The sequence below is a fragment of the Bos mutus genome, chromosome 3 (assembly GCF_027580195.1).
Source record: "Bos mutus isolate GX-2022 chromosome 3, NWIPB_WYAK_1.1, whole genome shotgun sequence".
Taxonomy (NCBI): Eukaryota; Metazoa; Chordata; class Mammalia; order Artiodactyla; family Bovidae; genus Bos; species Bos mutus.
Window position 1 is genome coordinate 107,208,638 of NC_091619.1, and position 21,143 is coordinate 107,229,780.

At 48.7% G+C, this 21,143-nt stretch overlaps 2 protein-coding genes across 3 annotated transcripts in view; both read left to right on the forward strand.

Moving 5' to 3' along the window:
• Positions 1-1,292: 1,292 nt before the first annotated feature.
• Positions 1,293-7,089, forward strand: MRPS15 (mitochondrial ribosomal protein S15). Its single transcript, XM_014477429.2, has 8 exons — positions 1,293-1,536; positions 1,830-1,874; positions 2,796-2,871; positions 3,658-3,706; positions 4,178-4,262; positions 5,196-5,254; positions 6,497-6,688; positions 6,937-7,089. Exons 1-8 carry the CDS (start codon positions 1,401-1,403, stop codon positions 7,072-7,074), a joined length of 780 nt encoding a protein of 259 aa, XP_014332915.2. The 5' UTR covers positions 1,293-1,400; the 3' UTR covers positions 7,075-7,089.
• A 5,207-nt stretch (positions 7,090-12,296) lies between these two features.
• Positions 12,297-21,143, forward strand: part of OSCP1 (organic solute carrier partner 1) — a 33,530-nt gene continuing 24,683 nt past the window's right edge. For both annotated transcript variants that reach the window (XM_070368413.1, XM_070368414.1), the window contains exon 1: positions 12,297-12,505. In XM_070368413.1, the coding sequence (XP_070224514.1) occupies positions 12,394-12,505 (112 nt within the window). In that variant the 5' untranslated portion in view covers positions 12,297-12,393. The remainder of the gene's footprint in view (positions 12,506-21,143) is intronic.

Sequence of the window (21,143 nt, forward strand, 5' to 3'; positions counted from 1 at the left end):
AAGAGGCCTATTTAGCTTTAAAAAGATTTACATACGTCTCAAAAGGGCAGAAAAAGAATTCAGTTACATGTTTTCTAAAGTAAATGCTTTAAGAAAAGCAAAGAGGAGGAGAGTCTTTCTCTTTTTTGTACTGGGGGAAATTAAGGTATATTTTTCCTACTTTTAATTGGCATTTGTCCATGCCTGCATGCTCAGTGGCTCAGTCATGTCCAACTCTTTGCAACCCCATGGACTGTAGCCCACCAGGCTCCTCTGTCCACGGGTTTCTTCAGGCAAGACTACTGGAGTGGGTTGTCATTTCCTCCTCCAGGGGATCTGTCTCCTGCAACTCCAGCAGGCAGATTCTTTACCACTTAGCCATCTGTGAAGCTGGCATTTGTCCTTATACCCCTCATTTCACAAATATCAAAACTAATATTTCTTGAATACTTACTATATTCCTGGTGCTTTGCACACAACTGTCTCAGTTAACCCTCTAACAACCTAAAATAAAGATACTGTTATTACCACCCCCATATCATGGAGTAAGTACACTGGAGCCCAGAAAGGTTGAGTGACTTGCCCACAGTGGCACAGCCAGCAAACAGCTGAGCTAGGATTCCAGCTGTCCAAAATCACCGACCTCAGTCACCACGCTACAATGCTGCCCGAGAAGAGGCTGAAACCCAGCAGTTCTTAGGGGCCCCATCCTGCACTCTCCGGGGAGAGGGAGAGAGGGGATGGAAATACTAGGTCGGGGGAAGAAGACCACTGACAGGCCCACGGGAAGCCCTTAGGATAACTCGTCAGGAAACTGGAGTGGGATTAAGGGCAGGATGCATGATCAAGAAAAGGTGGCATTAGAGTTGATACAGCACCGCACGCCACTAACAGGGCCAGGCAACCAAGCCCCTCCAGTCTTGCGCTGCTGCAGCTGCTGCTGCTGCTGCTACTGCTGCTGCTACTGCTAAGTCGCTTTAGTCGTGTCGGACTCTGTGCGACCCCATAGACGGCAGCCCACCAGGCTCCCCCGTCCCTGGGATTCTCTAGGCAAGAACACTGGAGTGGGTTGCCATTTCCTTCTCCAATGCATGAAAGTGAAAAGTGAAAGTGAAGTCGCTCAGTCCTGTCCGACTCTTAGCGACCCCATGGACTGCAGCCTACCAGGCTCCTCCGTCCACGGGATTTTCCAGGCAAGAGTACTGGAGCGCTATAGCTAACCAGACCTCTCCACTTGACCCAACTCCGCGTCATCACAGAGGCCTACCTGTCAATCCATCATCTCGGTCCTCATCTGCTCCGGTCTCGCAACTGCACTCGATTGGTCGAGCCGGAGCCAACATGGCGGCGCCCGTGTAACCCAGTCCGTACCGCGAAGGCGACGCGGCCGTGCGCGGGTCCATTGGGGGTCGGAAGTCACCATGCTGAGGGCGGCGTGGAGGGCGCTGAGTTCGATTCGAACCCAGGCAGTGACACAGCCCCCGGTCCTCGGGCTGCCGGGCGGAGGGTGCGCCAAGCTTCTCTCCGTCCAGCGGGACCTTCCCTCAAGTCCTGGAGGTGAGCTGAGGAGCCGGACAGCGAGAGTAGAGAAATAGGATTTGGAGGATATAGAGGGTATGAGGGGGAAGAGGCTACTGGGGGACGGTGTAGCGGCAGGAGAAAAAGTGGTGAGTGGGAAGAAGTGAGGTGAGGTGGGAGAGACATGGGGTATCCTGGTGCCGAAGAAATGCGGCGGCGGTTCGGCACAGAGGAAGGGTAATGCGACGGCCATAGACCAGAATCACGGCTGGACTGTTGAAGGAGACGGACCTAAGCCCCCCCGCCCTTTTTTTTTTTTTTTTTTTGCGTAGGTCTCATCCTCCAGGCTGCCCGCGGATATGCCACCCAGAAACCAGGTAGGAACTGGATGCGACTTGAGGCGGAAAAGAGATTCAATTGCCTGGAAGGCTTGACGTGGTTACTTAGAGCCACCCAGAGGCAGGCGTGGAGGGGTGATGGTGCAGAGGTCCTGCGAAGAAGCCCACATTCACCTTGCAACAAAGTCGTGGGCCTGGATCCTGCATGAAGGGCAGGAGAAGGGGAGGATGGGAGCAGGAGCTTTTAGAGTGGGCGTGAGTGGAAATGAACCATTGAGAGGCAGGGGCCTTACACTACCGAGGCTTACCTAAAATACAGCACCCTTCCCAGGTGGAGAGCCTGGTTTCCCATCCCCAGGTAGTCTGCATAGCTGTTCAGATTTCTCTTACTAGATCTTAATATTATTTGCTTAATATTATTAGTGTAATGGCAGAGCAGGGTCAGAGTGGAGAGGACAAGGGGATCTCTGCCTTGTCTCTCCCTCACCTGCAAGCACACACCAAGGCTGAGGCTTTCTTGTGATCTCTATCTGGTGTTTACCTTTCAGACATCTCCTTAAGTAAGCCCCTTATTTCATTCATGCAGTCAGCCAGTGAGTATTTGTAGAGTGCCTGTTCTATGCTGAGCCACAGGACCAGACTGGGGGGGATTCAAAGGGAGTCAAACTCAGTCCGTCCACAGGAGGACCCATCCTAGCGGGACATCTGATAACTGTAGAGCCAGACAGGTGTGTGAGAGGCACAGGCACAGTACAGGGTCTTGGGAAAGGCTGTCTACTCCCAGCATGAAATATCAAGGCAGATGCCCACAAGATTTGCAGAGGAGAAACTGAACCCGGAGATACCAGTGCCTTGCTTGAGACCCTGGATGTCTCTGACAGAGGTGATGGGAAGAGCCAAGTCCGGGAGGATGGGCAGTGAGAGCTGACTCTGGGTGTTTTCCATCCTTGCACTTGACAGTCCAGCAAAGCCAAGAAGATGACCCGCCCCCTTCCATGCTGCTGAAGGACTACCAGAATGTCCCTGGAATTGAGAAGTAAGCAGGACGAAATCTCCTGAGGCAGAGAGCCCTGGGAGGATTGGCAAGGAGAGGGCTTCGAGGGAGATACCTGCTGGATCTGAAGCTTGACTGTGAAACAGGGCAGAGAAGCCCAGGCATGATGAGAGTGAGTGGGCAGGCGAGCCAGATGGAGCATACCTGCCTGCTGTTTTTATACTCTGGGTAAAGACCCTCTGCCATTAGATACCAAGCAGGCACCGTGCCTCACAGGTCTTTGTAGAAATCTTGCATCTCTCAATCCTGTGAGGGAAGACATGGTGTCCCCATTTTGTAGAGTATCAGACTCCCCAGTGTCATACAGCTTCTAAGGGGAATCAGGGCTGAAAGACATCAAAACCAGGCCCCTGTGTGCAGGCTCTGTCCTGTGCAGTGGGAGCTGGGCAGTCCGTCCAGTCCCTCCCACAGTGCAGTGTGACAGGAGAAAGAAACAATGACTGTAGAATTGGCGTGTCTCAAGACAGACTGGGCCATATCCCAGCTAAAATGGAAATCCTCTTTTGCCCTCCCTGCAATGAACCTGGAACACTCGAGCTGACAGCCCCAGTTTCCTGTTACCACATCATTGCATGTTCTCAGCCTAGCAGATCAGATCCATGCAGACTTTTAATTCCTGAGAAATGGCACCCCACTTCCAGAGAGGCTCCTGTTGTAAAAGAAATTTTTAACCATTCTTGCTTTTCAAACTAAAATGAAGACAGCATTGCTTCCCCTTCCCCCTTTCCCTCCACACCCGTCTCTCATTGCTGTGGTTTTTTCCCACAGGGTTGATGATGTTGTGAAAAGACTCATATCTTTGGAAATGGCCAACAAGGTGAGTGGCCTCTGCCAAGCTTTGACCTCTCTCTGTCCTCTGGAGACTCCCTCCTACCCTGCTAGCACCCCCCAGCCCATGCTTCTCAAGTCAGAGTGCTTATCCCACTGTCATGCTGTAGCCACTTGTCAGTACCCCAGACTGAGCATCTCCAGGGCAAGGACTAAGGGTACAGCTTGTTCCTCGTTGTACTCTTAGCACCTGACAAACAGTAGGTACTCGATAAAAATCTGATGCCCGCATGAGTGAGCAACGTTCATCCAGCATTCTTTGTCAGTGGCATTGGCCTTAGGCTCACCTAGATGTGCGCAGCCATGCAATTGGCCAGAGGCCATACCCCGATGAGCTGAGTGCAGTCAGTCCCTGAGCCTGTGGCCTGGTCGCTGTGACTGCAGCCCTGTACTTGGAGGCCTGAGGACCAGTTCTTAGTGGTGGCAGACCTCTCAGATTCTCTCTCTCTATCTTCAACAGAAGGAGATGCTAAAAATCAAGAAAGAGCAGCTTATGAGCAAGGTCGTGGAAAACCCGAAGGACACCAGCTCCCTGGAGGCTCAAAGTTGGTCGGGGGGGCCCTTGGGGAGTCGGGGTGCAGGATAGTCTGCTAGCTGGTACTTGGATTCAGGTCCCTCATCTGCATATACACTGGTATTAGATGTGGCTTAATAAAGGGAGAGACAGGAAGGACCAAGGAAAACTGGACTCTGTTTTCTGAGCTCTGTGATGTAGTCATATCTCTATATGAGCTCAGGTGACATTCCTAAGGAGCTTGTTCCTCTCTGTGCTCTGCGGCTAAGGTGATGTGAAAGGGCGCGTGGTCAGGGCCAATGTCCCCGCCGCACTCTCTGCAGTGCTCCCAGGACTCAGTGTACTGCACACGGGAAGGGCCTTCTGTAGTGACAACCTCTCCTTGGGGCCATCTTCTGCTTTTGCCTTTGTCCCTATCTCTGCAACACAGGCTTGAGCCAAACAAGAGGATACCTGAAGGAAGGATGTTCTGAGGCTTTAAGAGATGAATGGGGAGCTGATAATTCTGATAACTCATTAGTGAAAACACAGAGATAAGGATGGCAGCTGGGGGAAAGAGGCAAGGAGGAGACCCTTGACAGTTTGGGGATCTTCAGTTATTGCCTTAGCAAGGACCTCTGGGGCTGTATTGAATCTGTAACCATGAGAGCAGGCATTCCAGACTAAGTCCTGAATTTAATAGGAATGCTCTAAAGTTTTACCATTAAGAATGCTGATTTGGGGGTTTGGGGTTTGGCAATGAGACCTTCATAAGATTAAGGCACTTCCTTTCCTTAGGCTTTGCATTCTAAAGGCAAGATATTCCAGACTTTTGAGCTCTTAAAATTCAGACTGCTCTGGGAATGGTGGAGAGCGGTACAAGAGCTTCGGTGATTGTTATTCCTTGAGGCCTTAGGACATAACCGAGGTCTGGCCCTTCCTTCCTCTGTGCCTGTCTCTCATCCTCTGCGGTTTGTGGTTTCAGTTGTTGCCTTGTCTGTCAAGATCCGCAGTTACGAAGAACACATGCAGAAACATCGAAAGGTAACCCCTGGGCCTCACTCAGAGCTAAACGTCAGCAGCTGTGGGGAGAGGCACCTGAGCACTGAGGGGCTCCAGGTCCGGAGAAGCAACTTGAGCTGCCGGGTGGCCAGAGCAGCAGAGCACCCACCCCTCAGCTGCAGTGGGAAACGCACTTCCCTCCCGCCTCCGGGGGAGACAAGGGAGCCTTACAGGGCGGGCTGAGGTTTGTTAATGGTCAAGAAGAACACAAACGTCAGAGCAAGAGCACAGTGTGTGGCACACAGGGGCGCTCAGTAGTTGCTGAGTATATGAGTGAGGTCAGATTGGCCTGGGTTCAAAACTCAGCTCTGCCACGGCCACTTGACTAGCTGTGGGTCTCAGGAAGTTACTTGTCCAAGCCTCAGTTCTCCTGTCTGTCAAATGGGGACTGAATCAGTACCTTCTGAGAGGATTGCAAGGACTGTATGAATATAATGGCAGCCAACCTGAGGCCTTATTTATAGGCCTCATACTAAATACTGTATGTGCACCAGTTCATTTAACCCTCATAACTCTTCTTTGTAGCACATTATATGGAAGAATAATCTAGGTGGGGCATGATTAAGTTACCCCTGCAGGCACACCACTAGGAAATGCTGTGCTGGGACTTGAAACTTGGTGGTCTTGCTGCAGACCCACATTCCTAACCGGTCTGCCAGATCTCAGCAGTGTCGGATGCAGAGCTGCTGTAATGAAGCAATTGCTGGTATTTTTAATAAACACACAGTTGTTAACACAAACTGGTCTGGCTCCACACCTGGTACCTCTCTTCCCTGAAGCTAGTTGAGCTGTTCCATGGGCTCAGAGTTGGAGTATGGACACCAACCCAACTGAGGAAGCAGTGTTTGTCTGCGGGCAGGGGTCTTCCTTGGCCTTCCCTCCTCCCACCCCAGCTGACAGTGTGCTGAGCTGTGGAGAGGCTGAGTGGGTGGGTGGAGGGGAAAGAGCATGAGATGTGGAGTCTGACCACCAGACTTGGATTCCAGACTGACCTCACACAAGGTCCTGACCCAGCACAGTTCTGAAATCTTTAATGAATCAGTTAACATCTTTGAGCCTTTATTTTCCCATCTGTAAAATGGGAGTGACACTGCCTAGCTCAGAGTTGCACTGATATTTGCCTAAGATTGTTTCAGTGCCATGGTAAAATGATCATGCTTTGTTTCTGTGAAGTGGCACCCACTTATTTACATAATACTCAAAGTAGTACCAATTCTCATACAGGACAAAGCCCACAAGCGCTATCTGCTGATGAGCATTGACAAGAGGCAAAAGATGCTCAAAAACCTCTGCAAGACCAACTATCCTGTCTTTGAGAAGACATGTAAGGAGCTGGGGATTGAGTACACCTTGCCCCCTCCGTACCACCGGAAAATCCACCGACGCTTGGCAACTAAGAAGGCTCTGTGCATTCGGGTACGATTCAGAACTGCTGCTTTGGTTGGTCCCACTCTAGGACTGTGGTGGCGAGAGCAGAGGGAGGGGTCATCTGAGTCTGAGCAAGGCGTGGAGCTGGGCCTGAGGCCTTGTGGTTCCCAGGTCACCAAGTCCATGGAGAAAGGCTGGGGTGACCATCTGAGGGAGTCATTCCCCACCCCAGCTGCTTCGAGTCTGCAGTTTTGCATAGTATTACAAAGGCTTATCCCATCCCCTCTTATCCCCAGGTTTTCCAAGAGGTTCAAAAGCTGAAGAAGCAAAAAAGGGCCTTAAAAACTGCAGCTGCAGCAGCCCAGAAACAAGGCCAGAGGAACCCAGAGAGCCCTTCTGAAGCCAGATCAGAGGCAATCAAAGAAACCCAATAAATGTTGATAAAGTCACGTCTTGCTGCCTTGAAGAATAACAGTAGAGAAGGTGGGGCTCCTTGTGGCCTGGGACAAGGAGGAATTCACTCATTCACACAGCTCTGGGATTCTGGGGTGTCAGAGGCAGAGTCCCTGCCCTCAGGCACCACGGGACACATTCTCATCACACACCTCACACACACTCGGGTAAACAACCCCGTCTTCCAGGGGCCGTTCAGTGGAGGCGAGACCGAGTACACGGTGGCGCAGAGGAAGCAAGGCTGCCTGGCCGCGGGGTGAGGAGGCCAGTGTCCGACCGCCTCCAAGCAGTTGCCTGAAGGATGAGGGGCCGTTCACCAGGCGGGAGTGGGGCGGGAGGGCGTCCCAGGCAGGAGGGATTGCAAGTGCAAAGACAAGTGTACGAGCGTGTGCGGCACTCAAAAGAGCAGCAGAACTGGACACACAGCCTGACAGGTAGGCTACAGCCGGGCTCTGCGAGGCTTCATGTGCTGGCTGGGAAGGAGTGATGATAACAGTCTGTGTTTCCACTACATCAACAGCAGCAGTGTAGAGCCGGACAGGACGAGGAGAGATCAGAGCGATTAATTGCGGGGAGGCAGGGGTGTTGGTGTTCAGACTGAGAATCTGATAAAAGTCTGTCCCTAAAACTGCACAGGTACAAAACATGGCTTATAAATTCTGGGGCATTACGGACAACTCCCCACAAAGCACACTCGTTTACACCAATTCAAGTGCCAAGGCCTTGAAGCCTGAGTATGCTTAGTATGTTTGAAAAACCCAAAGAAGACAGTGTGACTAAAGCTGAGCCAGCAAAGAGAAGAGTAGGAAGAGATGAGGTCAGAGGAGTTAGCAGAAACCAGATAATACAGAGCTTTGGGGGTGTATTAGTCTGTTCAGGCTGCTGTTTTAAAGTACTGTAAACTGAGTGGCTTAACAGATTTATTTTCTGTTCTGGAGGCCAGCAATTCCAACACCCAGGTGCAGGCTGATTTGGTTTCTGATGAGGAATCTCTTCCAGGCTTGTAGATGGCCGCATCCTGACTATGTCCTCACATGTGGAGGGAGGCAGGAAAGTGGGGAGAGAGAGAAGGAGAAGAGATTGCTTTTGCCCTTCTCAGTTCAGTTACTGAGTCGTGTCCAACTCTGCAACCCCGTGGACTGCAGCACGTCAGGCCTCCCTGTCCATCACCAACTCCCGGGAGTCCACTCAAACTCGTGTCCATTGAGTCGGTGATGCCATTCAACCATCTCACCCTCTGTCATCCCCCTCTCCTGCCTTCAATCTTTCCCAGCATCAGGGTCTTTTCAAATGAGTCACTTCTTTGCATCAGGAGGCTAAAGTATTGGAGTTTCAGCTTCAGCATCAGTCCTTCCAATGAATATTTAGGACTGATTTCCTTTAGGATGGACTGGTTGGGTCTCCTTGCAGTCCAAGGGATTCTCAAGAGTCTTCTCCAACACCACAGTTCAAAAGCATCAATTCTTTGGTGCTCAGCTTTCTTTATAGTCCAACTCTCACATCCATGCATGACTACTGGAAAAACCATAGCCTTGACCAGACGGACTTTTGTTGGCAAAGTAATGTCTCTGCTTTTTAATATGCTGTCCAGGTTGGTGATAACTTTTCTTCCAAGGAGAAGAAAAGTTATTCTAATAAGGGCATTAATCCCCTCATGAGGGCTCTACCCTCATGACCTCACTTCATGACCACCTAAAGACCCCATCTCCAAATACCATCACATTGAGGGGTAGGGTTAGGGTTTCAACCTTTGAATTTGGGAAGAACAAATATTCAGTCCATAACACTGGGGGAAAGACCAGATTTCATGCTGAGCGAGAAAGGAAGCCAGAAAGAAAGGAAGGTGCATTATAGTGATGTCCAAAAGAGCAGCTGGAAACCAGAGCCAGGTTTTGGAGTTACCTTTAAGGTGACTGAAGCCATGGGTGTGAGTGAAATTGCTCAGGGAGGGAATGTGAGTGAAGAAAACAGGACCGTGTCCAGATGGGAAGGATGATTTCCGAGGGCATATCCTGAGTCAGGAGGAACAGCTGAGGTCAAGGGGAAGGTGATGAGGGTGGAACAGAGGGCCTGGGGTCCTGAGGAATCAGAAGTGAGATGAAAGGGTCAGATACCACCTCCAGGAATAGGAGAGAATGCCTGTTATGGGACAGGACGTGAGTAGACACAGCTACTTTGGAGATGCTATGCTGGAGAAGAAGGCAAGAAAAGAACACATTCACAGATTCATGGAACAGGTTCTACAGGAAAGGCATTGTTTTAAATGTTGCATTAGTCACATTAACTCATGTAATCTTTAAAGCCACCTTTACCAAACTTCCCCCCCTGCCAACCCCACTGCCATATTAGCATAACTATCCTCATCTTACCATAAGAGAATTGGGACTCAGGCAATTTGTCCAAATTCACACAGCTAGTTAGAGACAGGCAAGAATTCAAGCCCGCATCTGTCTTGACTCGAAAGCCCATGTTCTGTTCATGATACCACACTGTCTAGGGGGAAAAGTGGTCTGAGAAGCTCTGGGAGGAAACTACACTGAAACAAACTCAAATGCTTTTAGCAACCAGGCAGATAGCATAATGCATGAAGGCCAAGAGTAAGATAATGATGCTAAGCTGCTCGTTACAGTCCCATCCTAGTTATAGTCCCTTTTAAGACAGTGCACAGACCAGCCAAGATCAAATCAAAGCCCTGGGCTGCTAGCTTTCAATCACTGTATAGTATCCACTGAGATGTCAGTTAAGCACCAAAAATTCTTCATGATGAAGCAGTTTCAGTGGAGTGGAGAGAGCTGAATCCAATGGCAATGAAGTGGGTGATGATGATGGGGGAAATTGAGGTTACAAGAGTAGACTATTCTCATAAAACCTCGGCTTTGAAAGGAAGGAAAGTGGACTCCAGAAGGTGTGGGAAAGACTTGAGCTTATATGTTAAGGGAAGACTTTGCAGTGGTGGGTGTGGTTATCAGTAAGAGGAGGTGATGCTCCAAAGAGAAGATGACGCTAATGAGTTTGAGTTCAACTGGATTACGAAGTATTAAGGGAGTGCAGAAGAGGTCTCTGGAAAGGCAGTTAGAGCCAGAGTGTACAGGCTTGAATGCCTCACAAAGGCATTTCACCTGTGTTCTGCCAAAGAGTAGAAAGCCACCAAAGGGATGTCATGCCGAAAGCCGGACAGGTGTCTTCTGAAATTTAGCCTAGCAGCCAGGCCTGTGGAAGTGAGAAAAGAGCAGTTAATATGGAGAAACACGGTAATGCAGACAGAAAGAAATGTGAGAACGATTTTGGTGGGAAAAGCAGAATTGGTGAATGATAGTAAGACCCAGGGGGAGGGACCTGGAAAACCACGCTCAGGTTTCAAGTCTGAGTGGCTGGAGGGGAAGATGATTAGTAGGTTTTAGAAGCACTGAAATTTACAGAAATGGTTGCTTATCAAAGTAAAAACGTAAAAACAGCAGATGATGAGAAGGTGATCCCGGAGCTCCAGATGAAGATGAAGAACGTGGTCACAGCCCTCAAAACAGAGAAGTGGACGGTAGGCCTGCTTAACCGTGCGGGAGCTTCGGAGCGCACAGCATGCACCCTGAACAGGCCTGGCTTGCTTCCCGGTGCATGAAACAAGGGGCTTCACGCCATGTGGCTTTTAGGGAGGAAATGCAAATAATTCAAGGACCTCTGGTACATCCCCCACCTGAAAGTTACCATTTTGCTGAGGGCTTGCCTGGCATTTTGCATGATTTCAGTGATTCCTCTCCGCAACATGGGGAGATGGCTGTCCCCTCCATTTTCCAGTGTGAGGAAGCCGAGGTTCAAAACAACTGCCCCAAGTCACACAGCAAGGAAACTGCAGAGCAGGGATTCAAACCCAGGTCAGCCTGGAGAAGAAAAGGTCAACCCACTCCAGTATTCTTGCCTGGAGAAACCCAGGGACAGAGGAGCCTGGTGGGCTACAGACTATGGGGTCGCAGGAGTAGGACATGACTTAGCAACTAAACCACCAAACCACCACCTACAAAGGTGTTGCAGGAAGGGGGACCCCTTCCAGGGCCCAAAACTGGGCTCTTGTCTAACACTCGGAAATGAATTGTCCAAGGAGACACATGTGCTGACAAAGTAAGAGATTTTATTGGGAAAGGGCAGCCAGGTGGAGAGCAGTAGGGTAAGGGAATCCAGGAGAACAGCTCTGTCACATGGCTTGCAGTCTCGGGTTTTATGGTGATGGGATTAGTTTCCGGGTTGTCCTTAGCCAATCATTCTGACTCAGAGTCCTTCCTGGTGGCGCATGCCTTGTTCAGCCAAGATGGATGCCAGAAAGATTCTGAGAAGTGGTCAGACAGATGGTGTCTCCTTTTGACCTTTCCTGAACTCTTTTGGTTGGTGGAGGCTTATTAGCTCCCTGTTCCTTACCAGGACCTCCTGCAGAAAAACGACATGCAAATGGCTACTGTGGTGCCTGGCCAGGGTGGGTGGTTTCAGTGCTTCCCATAACAAAGGTATAAAAGAATTGACTTCTAACCAAACTGAATCAAATGATTCTCATATTTGTCAGGATCACGAATCTGCCAATTCCTTTGAACTTACTGAGAAAGTCTATTAGAATGGAAAATCTGATTTAATTTGAAAATTGTGTTTTGGCTTTTGTTGGTAAAATTACACGATATAAATAATTTTGAAGCTAATGTGATGATCATATTAAAAATTACTTAACAACAACAACAGGCCTGTCTGCCCACAGTCTGCTCTAAAAGAGTTTGGCTTGGGTTTTGTGGATCAGAGGGTAAATCTGCCTGCAATGCAGGAGATCTGAGTTCGATCCGGATGGGAAAGATCCCTGGAGAAGGGACTGGCTACCCACTTCAGTATTCTTGCCTGGAAAAATCCCATGGACAGAGGAGCCTGGCGGGCTACAGTCCACAGGGTCACAAAGAGTCCGCCAGGAATGAGGCGGCAAACACTTTCATTTTCCTCCTTTAGGGGCACGTGAGCACTCCGCCCTGGCGGGGAAAGGGTGGCCACCCTGCCGATCCTCGCCCACCCTCCGGGTCTTAAGAAATTCAAAACCGGCGCTCAGGGCCATAGGCCGGCAGGGCTCCGTCCAATCAACCCCGTAGGTCTTCGCTGCCCCGCCCAGGACGCGCTCGCCCCCGGGTGCCTCCCAACAAACGGCCTGGTGATTGGCCTTCTTTGCCGCCTGCCGCGTCGCCTAGCAACCGGGCTTCGGGGACGCGGCTGCGGGACCTCCAGGCCTCTGGCTACTAAACCTGGAGGCTCTGTACCAGACGCGCTGGTTTTCCGGCACCATGTCCATGCGGACGCTACCGCTGCTCTTCCTGAACTTGGGCGGGGAGATGCTTTACATCCTGGACCAGCGGCTGCGGGCCCAGAACATTCCCGGAGACAAGGCCCGCAAAGGTGAGAGGCTCCCGGCCCGCACAGCCAGCCCCGACCCCCTCAGCCAGACCGCTATAGCCAAGCGCCTTTACAGATTGACCAACACCCCTGCACTCTGCGCTCTCATAGCCGGGGACCTCTTTCATAACCCACAGCCCCATCCAGGCAGAACCCCTCGTCAGCACAGTCCCCAAAAGATCGTTTCACCACAGAGAGATTTAATACCCCCATTGAGTATTATGAGGGTACCTGACCTCCCCCCATTTACTCATCCCCTTAAACTGGAGATGGTTTCCCAATCTCTCTTGACAATTGATCCCTCCCAAATATGAGCGTCCCAGTGCCCCACCCCTGGTGGCACACTGCTAGTCGGAGCATCCTCTTTCCCCCCAGGGAACCTTCTGAGTCTCCATTCCTCTGTGCAGTATCCTCCTTCACAAACCGCAGGCCAGTCTTGCTAAGTTCAGAAGCTATTTCTAGAAAGGTGGGCATCTGAAATAACATGGATAAATAAGAAAATATAAGAAGGTTGTCTTTTCCCTTCACAATTGTTTGGAGAGAATGCAGTTGTGGAAATAATTATATGAGAGTTTCTAAAATGCAAAATCTGCCTCCCATACACACCACATCTAACCATAGAGAAATGGCCACCCAGAACTCTCTGCCACCCTTTTTCTCTCCTTCTCAACCAACAGCTGTTTTTACTAAGTTTCCTGGGATTAAGTATGAAGGAAATACTGTATTTGAAGATAGAGAAAGGAAAGTTGGTATAAAGGTAACTGACATCGCCGCTGATTCAAATATTTACTGTCTCCAACAGTCTCCGTATGTCAATTGATGTTCAGCGTACAAATGCAGATGTTCACTGTTGTATCTGTTCAATTGAGTCCAAGTCCATGCATAAAGAGAAAGAGCTCCCTATAGCATACCCCCTCCATTAATTCTGTACGCTGCTGCCAGTGAGCATTCTAACATTTGAATCTGTCCGTACACCTTGCTATTTAAAACCCTTTGTCAGCTTCCCACTGCTGTCTGGATGGAGGCCAAGTCGTTGGCAGGGTTTCAGGGACCTTCCTGATCTGACCCCCTGTCCACCTCTGCAGTCCCAGCTTCCACCGCTGCCTGCCTCCTGCTGTGTATCTTAATACCAAACTGCTTGTAGGTCTCCATTTAAAGCATGCTCACTCATGTTTCCATGCTGGTAATTCCGATTCTACCCCAACGCTCCCATTTCCATGCTAGTCACTTCCCTTCCATCCTACATTATTCAGCTTAAGAATCATCTCCTCATCTCCACATGGGAAACGGCCTGCACATACTCCCATACCAGATCTGTGCCCCGCCTCAACCTTATCGCTAGCCATGTTATACTGCAATGGTCTGCATATGTGTCTGTCTCCCCAACGCGATTATCTTATTCACCTTTGTACTCCAGCGCCTAGCATCATGCCTGCAACTGAATAAACTAGTGCTCAGTAAACGTTTGTTGAACTACTGTTTGATATTACATTGCCGTTTTTCCCTCAAGAGGGTTCTGTTTTCCTTGGTGCTATGTTATGTGATTTCCTTTAGGCTTTTGGCACCAGTGAGCTGATAGGTAGTGCTTGGACTAGTGGTCTGCAGTCTTGGAAGGCAGGATACATTAGCACTCCAGCTGTCTGGAGTCATACAGATATGGTTCCCAATTCCAGCTTTGGCATTTAACTAGTTGTATGACCTTGGAGTGTAAACTCTGTATGCCTGTTTCTTTCTCCATAGAAGGGGAATAATAAAATATACCTCACAGTGACATTGTAAAGATCGAATGAGGTGATGAACTTAACATGTTTAACACAATGAGTCGCAGGTGTGGTCTTTCAAGAGGCGGTCTGGGCAAGACCCTGTGATTATACTAAGGGACTGGCTTCCTTTTTGTTCAGGAGCTGCAGTCCTGGGTTTGCTTGGGACAGCCTCAGGGAGTTCCAGCCATCTTCCGTAATTCATGTTCACACACTTTCCCTCCACCGTCGACTTGTGTCAGATGCCATTGAGGTGCTGGGCAGAGCCTCATGCAGCCCTTCTGTGCATCCTCCGGAGGTAGGGCTTTTGATCAGTCTTTCCAGTAACTGATTCTAAACCTGGGGGATATGTCTTCCTGATGCAATAGCAACAAATACTTATTAAGCACTTAACCATGTACCATGGACTTCTCTGAACACCTTAATCCCCACAACTATCCTATCATGTAGGTAATACTATATCCCCGTTTTACAGATGGGGAAAGCGAGGTCCATTTGCCCAGGTTTACGTAACTGGTAAGAAGGAAGAGTCATGGATTTGAACCCAGGTCATCAGGCTCTAGAGCTCATACTCTTCACCCACAACCTTCACGGCTGCTCTGTCCTTCCACACTCCAGGGGACTACATCAGAATCTTTGTGGAGGGAATGGGGTAGGGAGGGAGTTGGAAGGTTGGGAGGGAGAGGCTTGAAAAAAAAATCCAGGGTACCCACTGGTCTCATCAAAGAAATGACAGAAAGTAGTTGGTTGATGAGGACATGCAGAAAATAGAACGAGAAAACAGGGCAGAGGGTGTGAGATCCAAAGCAGTCAACTAGTCCTCACTGAAGCTCTGGATGGAAATCGTATTTCTTCTAGAAGTTTTCACTGTCTTAAACAACTAATTGGTCTCCTGGAGCCCATCCCACTCCCTTAAGTCCAGGGCCGATCTTGCAGTTTCTCCCCAGAAGGCAGCTTGCTCTAGTTTAGCCTTCAACAGAAAGGAAGTGCTCTGTCTGTGGGGCAACTTCTGACTGTTGCATACTGAATGAGGTCCCACGTTTAAGCAATTGCCAGAATAATAAAAAGTTGCCTTTGTCTCACTCCCTGAAGATCCCCTGGAGAAGGGAAAGGCTACCCACTCCAGTATTCTGCCCTGGAGAATTCCATCGACTGTATAGTCCATGGAGTTGCAAAGAGTCAGACACGACTGAGCAACTTTCACTCACTCACTCTTACAAATACTCATAAGCAAGGCCCTCTTACCATTTGTTTGCCTTCCTCATTTGACAGAAGGGGAAACTAAGGCATGGGGCTATTAAGTGATTTTCCCAAGATATGCAGATTACAGAGGAGTACTGAGCAACCGAGTGCTGTGAGATACTATATTTATTTTTATAGTTCCAATTTCACAGGAAGCTCTGGATAAGCCTTGAGCCTACCTCCCACTCAAAATATAAGTAAAGTGGAATTGTCACAAACACGTCATCCTTCTTTACCTTCGGGGATCCTCAGAAGGAAGAGGGCCAGGAGCACACACAGCTCGACAGCGACCTCTGCTGGAGCTGAACAACGCTGCCTGCAGGTGTTCCTGGTAGCCCTGGGCATGTGTTCGCCGGCTCTTTTTTTTTGGTTAGCAGCAGGTAATCACTCTCCCTTAGGGTTGGTGAGCCCCTGGCACCCCCTCTGTTGCCAAACACACCTTCAAAAGGGTTGCAGCTCTATCTCTGTGAATTCCCACGAGCCTATCAGGGAAGACCACCTGTAAAATAAATGCCCTGAAATGACAGATGTGGACATTATGCCAAAGCAGCCAGCATCTGCTCAAAGAAGGCTAGAGTCTTGGTGCTGCTTCCCCAGTGTTTTCTCTCCAGAACCCTGTAACTCTGTGGGAGAAAGATGGTGAATTTTCCCAGGGGAGTCTGACCCCGCAGTAGGAACCCTTTGTGGCTAGTCAGGACATGGCACTCGCTGTGCTTTCAGGAGGGTCTCTTAGGAGCTGTGGGCATTGCGTACTGAAGGCACATATATGCTAATTCAGAGAAGGCGATGGCACCCCACTCCAGTGCTCTTGCCTGGAAAATCCCATGCACGGAGGAGCCTGGTAGGCTGCAGTCCATGGGGTCTCGAAGAGTTGGACATGACTGAGCGACTTCACTTTCATTTTTCACTTTCAAGCATTGGAGAAGGAAATGGCAACCCACTCCAGCATTCTTGCCTGGAGAATCCCAGGAACGGCGGAGCCTGGTGGGCTGCCGTCTATGGGGTCGCACAGAGTTGGACACGACTGAAGCGACTTAGCAGCAGCAGCAGCATGCATGTTATAACCTCAGGAGTCACTTCTCAAACAATTTAGTGCAAATGTTCCCAAAATACACCAAACTACAAAATGATTTTCAAATGTGGTTGTGGGTAGAACTCTGTTTATCCATGAGTGGTTTTAGATTGAAATCTCTCCCAAAAAATCAAGGAAAGAAAAAAAAAGGCTCATCACGAGCCTTTATGGGTGGCGCCCAAAATTCTGAAGTAGAGAAAGCAGAACTAGGAGAGAAGTTGGATAAGTGTTTGATGTGTCTATTTTATCCCAACAATCCTACTGGGTGGGTGCAATTATGATCCCCATTTCACAGATGAAGAAACTGAGATTACACAAGCTGCTTGAAGTTATACAGCCAGTAAACAGTAGAGCCAGGTCTCAGCCCATTAAAGGGTCATGATTCTCACAGATTTCTCTGCTGCTGCTGCTAAGTCATGTCAGTTGTGTCCGACTCTGTGCAACCCGATAGACGGCAGCCCACCAGGCTCCCCTGTCCCTGGGATTCTCCAGGCAAGAACACTGGAGTGGGTTGCCATTTCCTTCTCCAATGCTTGAAAGTGAAAAGTTAAAGTGAAGTCGCTCAGTCATGTCCGACTGTTCGCGACCCCATGGACTGCAGCCTACCAGGCTCCTCCATCCATGGGAGTTTCCAGGCAAGAGTACTGGAGTGGGTCGCCAGTGCCTTCTCCCTAGCCAAGTACATTTTTCCTTATTTGGTCTCTTCTTGGTATTTCCCTGTCTACCTCTGTCCTCAGGAGCTTTCTGTACAGTGGTCCCATCATTATTTCCCTCTTTTTACATGGAAGTCATACCTCTCTGTATAAAAGGTAAATCAGAAACAGTTTTTTTCTGTTAATTTATATTTCTAGTTTTTGGTTTTTTTTAATATGAGTAGTTCTGTAAGTAGTGAGTAGTTCTGAGTAGTTCTAGAAAGAGAACTCTTGCATTAATAAGAGAATCAGGTTGTAAAGAAAGAAAATTCTTTCTGTCCTGTTCTCAGGATTATTCTTCCTTGTGGAAGTTAGTGTTTTTAAAAGGCTTATTTTGAAAGATGTCTACTCTCAGAGCATTAGAGAGGATGGCTTCTTGAACCTTTCAAGGTAAACCCCAGGTTATTTCATCCTCCTGAGCTTCCTCTCCTCCTGGGCCACCCTCTATAAGATACAGCCTCCCTAGGGCTTTTTTGGAACTTGTCATTTATCCATCAGCCTTTAAAAAGCTTCAAATGGAAGGCAGAGTGTTTGCATTAAACATTAACCCAAACATGAAACAGAAAGCTTCGTAAGCCAGATTGTTGCAAGTGGTATTTTTAAAGCCTCGTTGAAAATAACATTCTTGCTTCATGAACTGGTGTTTTCTTTTTATATGCTTCGTGTAGATGAATGGACAGAGGTGGACAGAAAACGAGGTACGCTACCTTGGGGCTGCATGTCTTCAGTCTGCATCCGCAGGGTCACCCAGTCCTTCCTCAGTGGGGCTTAGAGTGGGACCACTCTAGACATTTCCAAGTAAAAGAATAGGCGTGAGTTTCTCTTTAGCTGAGATATTGGTTGTACAGTTGAATCTTTAAATACAGCATGAAAGATGAAAACCAAGCAAATATTAGTCAGAGAACCATATTGCACCCGAGGCATTGTCCCTTTTCACAGTTCCAAGCTTTGCAAGGACACCTGCGACAATAGCTGCATTTCCAGGTGGGCTGTCCTATTTAGTCGTCCTTAAAGAATTCTGTGATAGCATCATGTAGCCAAAGAGCTGTTGAGCACACAGAGATATCTGTTGAGCAGCTGAGAAATGTGGAAGCATGTGGCTGCATGGCCGTCAGGCTTGAGCACAGAAGGCATGACACGCGTGCACTGTGGTCTTATCACGCCACATCTTCAGTTTCCCCTTCACCTACAGCCAACAGCACGCCTGAGAAAGCTGTTGAGTCCTCAGAATAAAACCGCCGCCTTTCTCACCTTTAAATGTCATTATCTGACCCTGGGTATAGTCTATGCATGTCATCAGCCATCAGCCTCGATGTTTTAAGTGCTCTCTCCACACTGAGTACGCAGAGGAGATAAAGTGTAGTATTTAAGAGCACAGGCACTAGAATCAAACAGCCCGCTCTCTTTTCAGCTCCACCCCCTGCTGTGTGACCTTGGACTTTAACCTCTCGAAAACTCAGTTTTCTCCTTTGATACAATAAGGTGATACTTCAGCAAATGCTTTGTCCAGCCCACCCCCACTAGCCTTTTGTGCTTGTTTGCTATCATTTCAGTTTCTTAAATTGGTTTATAGTCTGATTAGGTTTGCCTTGGTTTTGAGAAACTTGAGTATTCTTAAATCTCTGTTCTTTTCCTTTTCAAAGCCCTAGCAACTGGGGGTGAGGAGCGGGGTACCCTTCAAAATCATTTGATTATTTATTTATTTAAATAAGATAATGAATGGAAAGTTCTAAGCCCAAGACTTACAACATAATAAGGGTTCAAAACATGGTAACCACCCAGAAATAGTAGCTTCTCTTTTTTACCCTTGGTTTCAAGTTGTGTATTCCCATAAACAATAAAATTTACAGAAGTACTAGTTAAAAACACAGTTGCTTTCATCAAGAGAATTACTTCATCAGGCCAGGCTCAAAGAAAACTCCAATCGAAGTGGTTGGTATAGTTTTATAATATTTCACAACCGTCTCTCACCACTTCTCAAGCAATTTTTGGCCCACCTCTTGATGCACTGCAGAATTTCAGGTGAAAAGTATGGATTTTGAAGACTTTTTGTGTAACTGAATCACTGGAATTTATCTTATATATCCAAAAATAATAAGCAGAAACTGACTTCATAATCCAAACCCAGGATTAGAAGCCCGATACGTTAAGAACTCAGTTACTGACCCTTCCAGTGCACCCATGAAAAACCACCCCTCCACACACCTGGCTTTAGTCTCCTGATGAAATCTGGCTTCTAGCACATTCCTGCCTCATGCAATTATGCCGAGCTCATGTGAGTGCCAAAAACGAACACCAAGACTAACTTACAGATCAGGTTAAAACTTCCCAGAGGACTTTGCTGGTGGTCTAGTGGTTAAGAGTCCACCTTGTAATGCAGGGGGTGTGGGTTCCATCCCCAGTCAGGGAACTAAGATCCCACGTGCCGCAGAGCAGCTCAGCCCACACGCCACAGCTACTGCGCCCGCCAAGTGCCACAACCAGGAGTCTGTGCACCACGATGACAGACCCTGCAACTAAGATGGAGCCAAATAAAATAAATATTATTTTTTTAAAAAAACTGCTGAGGTTTAGCATAAATAGGGTGTGGGCTGCTACTCTTGGGCAAGGATAACATTCGCTTCCTCTCTGCCCACACCACCCCCCCACGTCCGGCAGACAGTAGGCCCACGTCAGCAAGTGCCAGCTGAAGCACACTGTGAGGTGTAAGCATGTTCATTTGTGCCCCCATGCTCCTTCCAAAAAATTAAATCAAGGTGGGTGCCCTGGGTGCCAGGACCCAACTGCAAAACTGCCATCTCCCCTTGGGGGCATTTGTGTTCACTGCTCTGCCCATGGGGACAGAGCCTGCCATACTCTCTTCCCAGCAGGAGAACTTTCTGGAAGTTCTATGCAAGAAGCCACGGTGATACAGAGCTTATTCACTTCCCAAAGAAAAGGCTTCACTTTGCTTTTTACTTTGCCAGAGTGGCTGACAAATTACCTTGGGGCTTTCTTTCTTTTAGAACTGGCTTATTTAGGTCTAAGCTATTTTCCTAGATCTTGCTAAAGGCTCAAAGACCCTAGAGACGTGACTCAGCACCTCAGTGCACGGGAGCTCTTTGTAATCATGAACATAATCAGAGCTGATGTGATTCTTTAATGTGAGTTCTTCCTCTTTGGCACTCCTCCCAGGCCTCCATAAACCTATGGAAAATTCTTCAAATTCCCTCTTTTTTGAGGCCTTATATGTGGCTTTCTGTGTGCAGCTATTTCATGCAACTCTACATTTATATAGGCTGCAGTAAGAAAGATATCAGAAAGTCCAATTTATTGCAGACCCTTGCTTGTTTTGGAGAGGGAAATGGCAATCCACTCCAGTATTCTTGCCCAGAGAATCCCAGGGACAGAGGAGCCTGGTGGGCTGCTGTCCATAGGGTCGCACAGAGTCGGACATGACTGAAGCGACTAAACATGCATGCATGCAGTGGAGAAGGAAATGGCAACCCACTCCAGTACTCTTGCCTGGAGAATCCCAGGGATAGAGGAGCCTGGTGGGCTGCCGTCTATGGGGTTGCACAGAGCTGGACACGACTGAAGTGACTTAGTAGCAGCAACAGCAGCAGCAGCTTGCTTGTTTAGGTCGAAGGCCAAAGGCCATGCTTGAGGCAAACCCAGAAGGGTTCCTGGGTCTCCAGGCTGTGCACAGTAGGGAGAGGTTAGTGCACTTTGAATGCACGCTGGCCTGGACTGAAACTGTCCCATATGAGGGATACCCTGTGTTGGTAATGGATCTGCTTCTTCCTCACTGATGGGATGGGGTCTAGAGTAAAATACAGAGGTCAAGTGTGAGTCCAGTACTTCCGAAAGCAGTCACACTCACTCAGTTTGTTCTT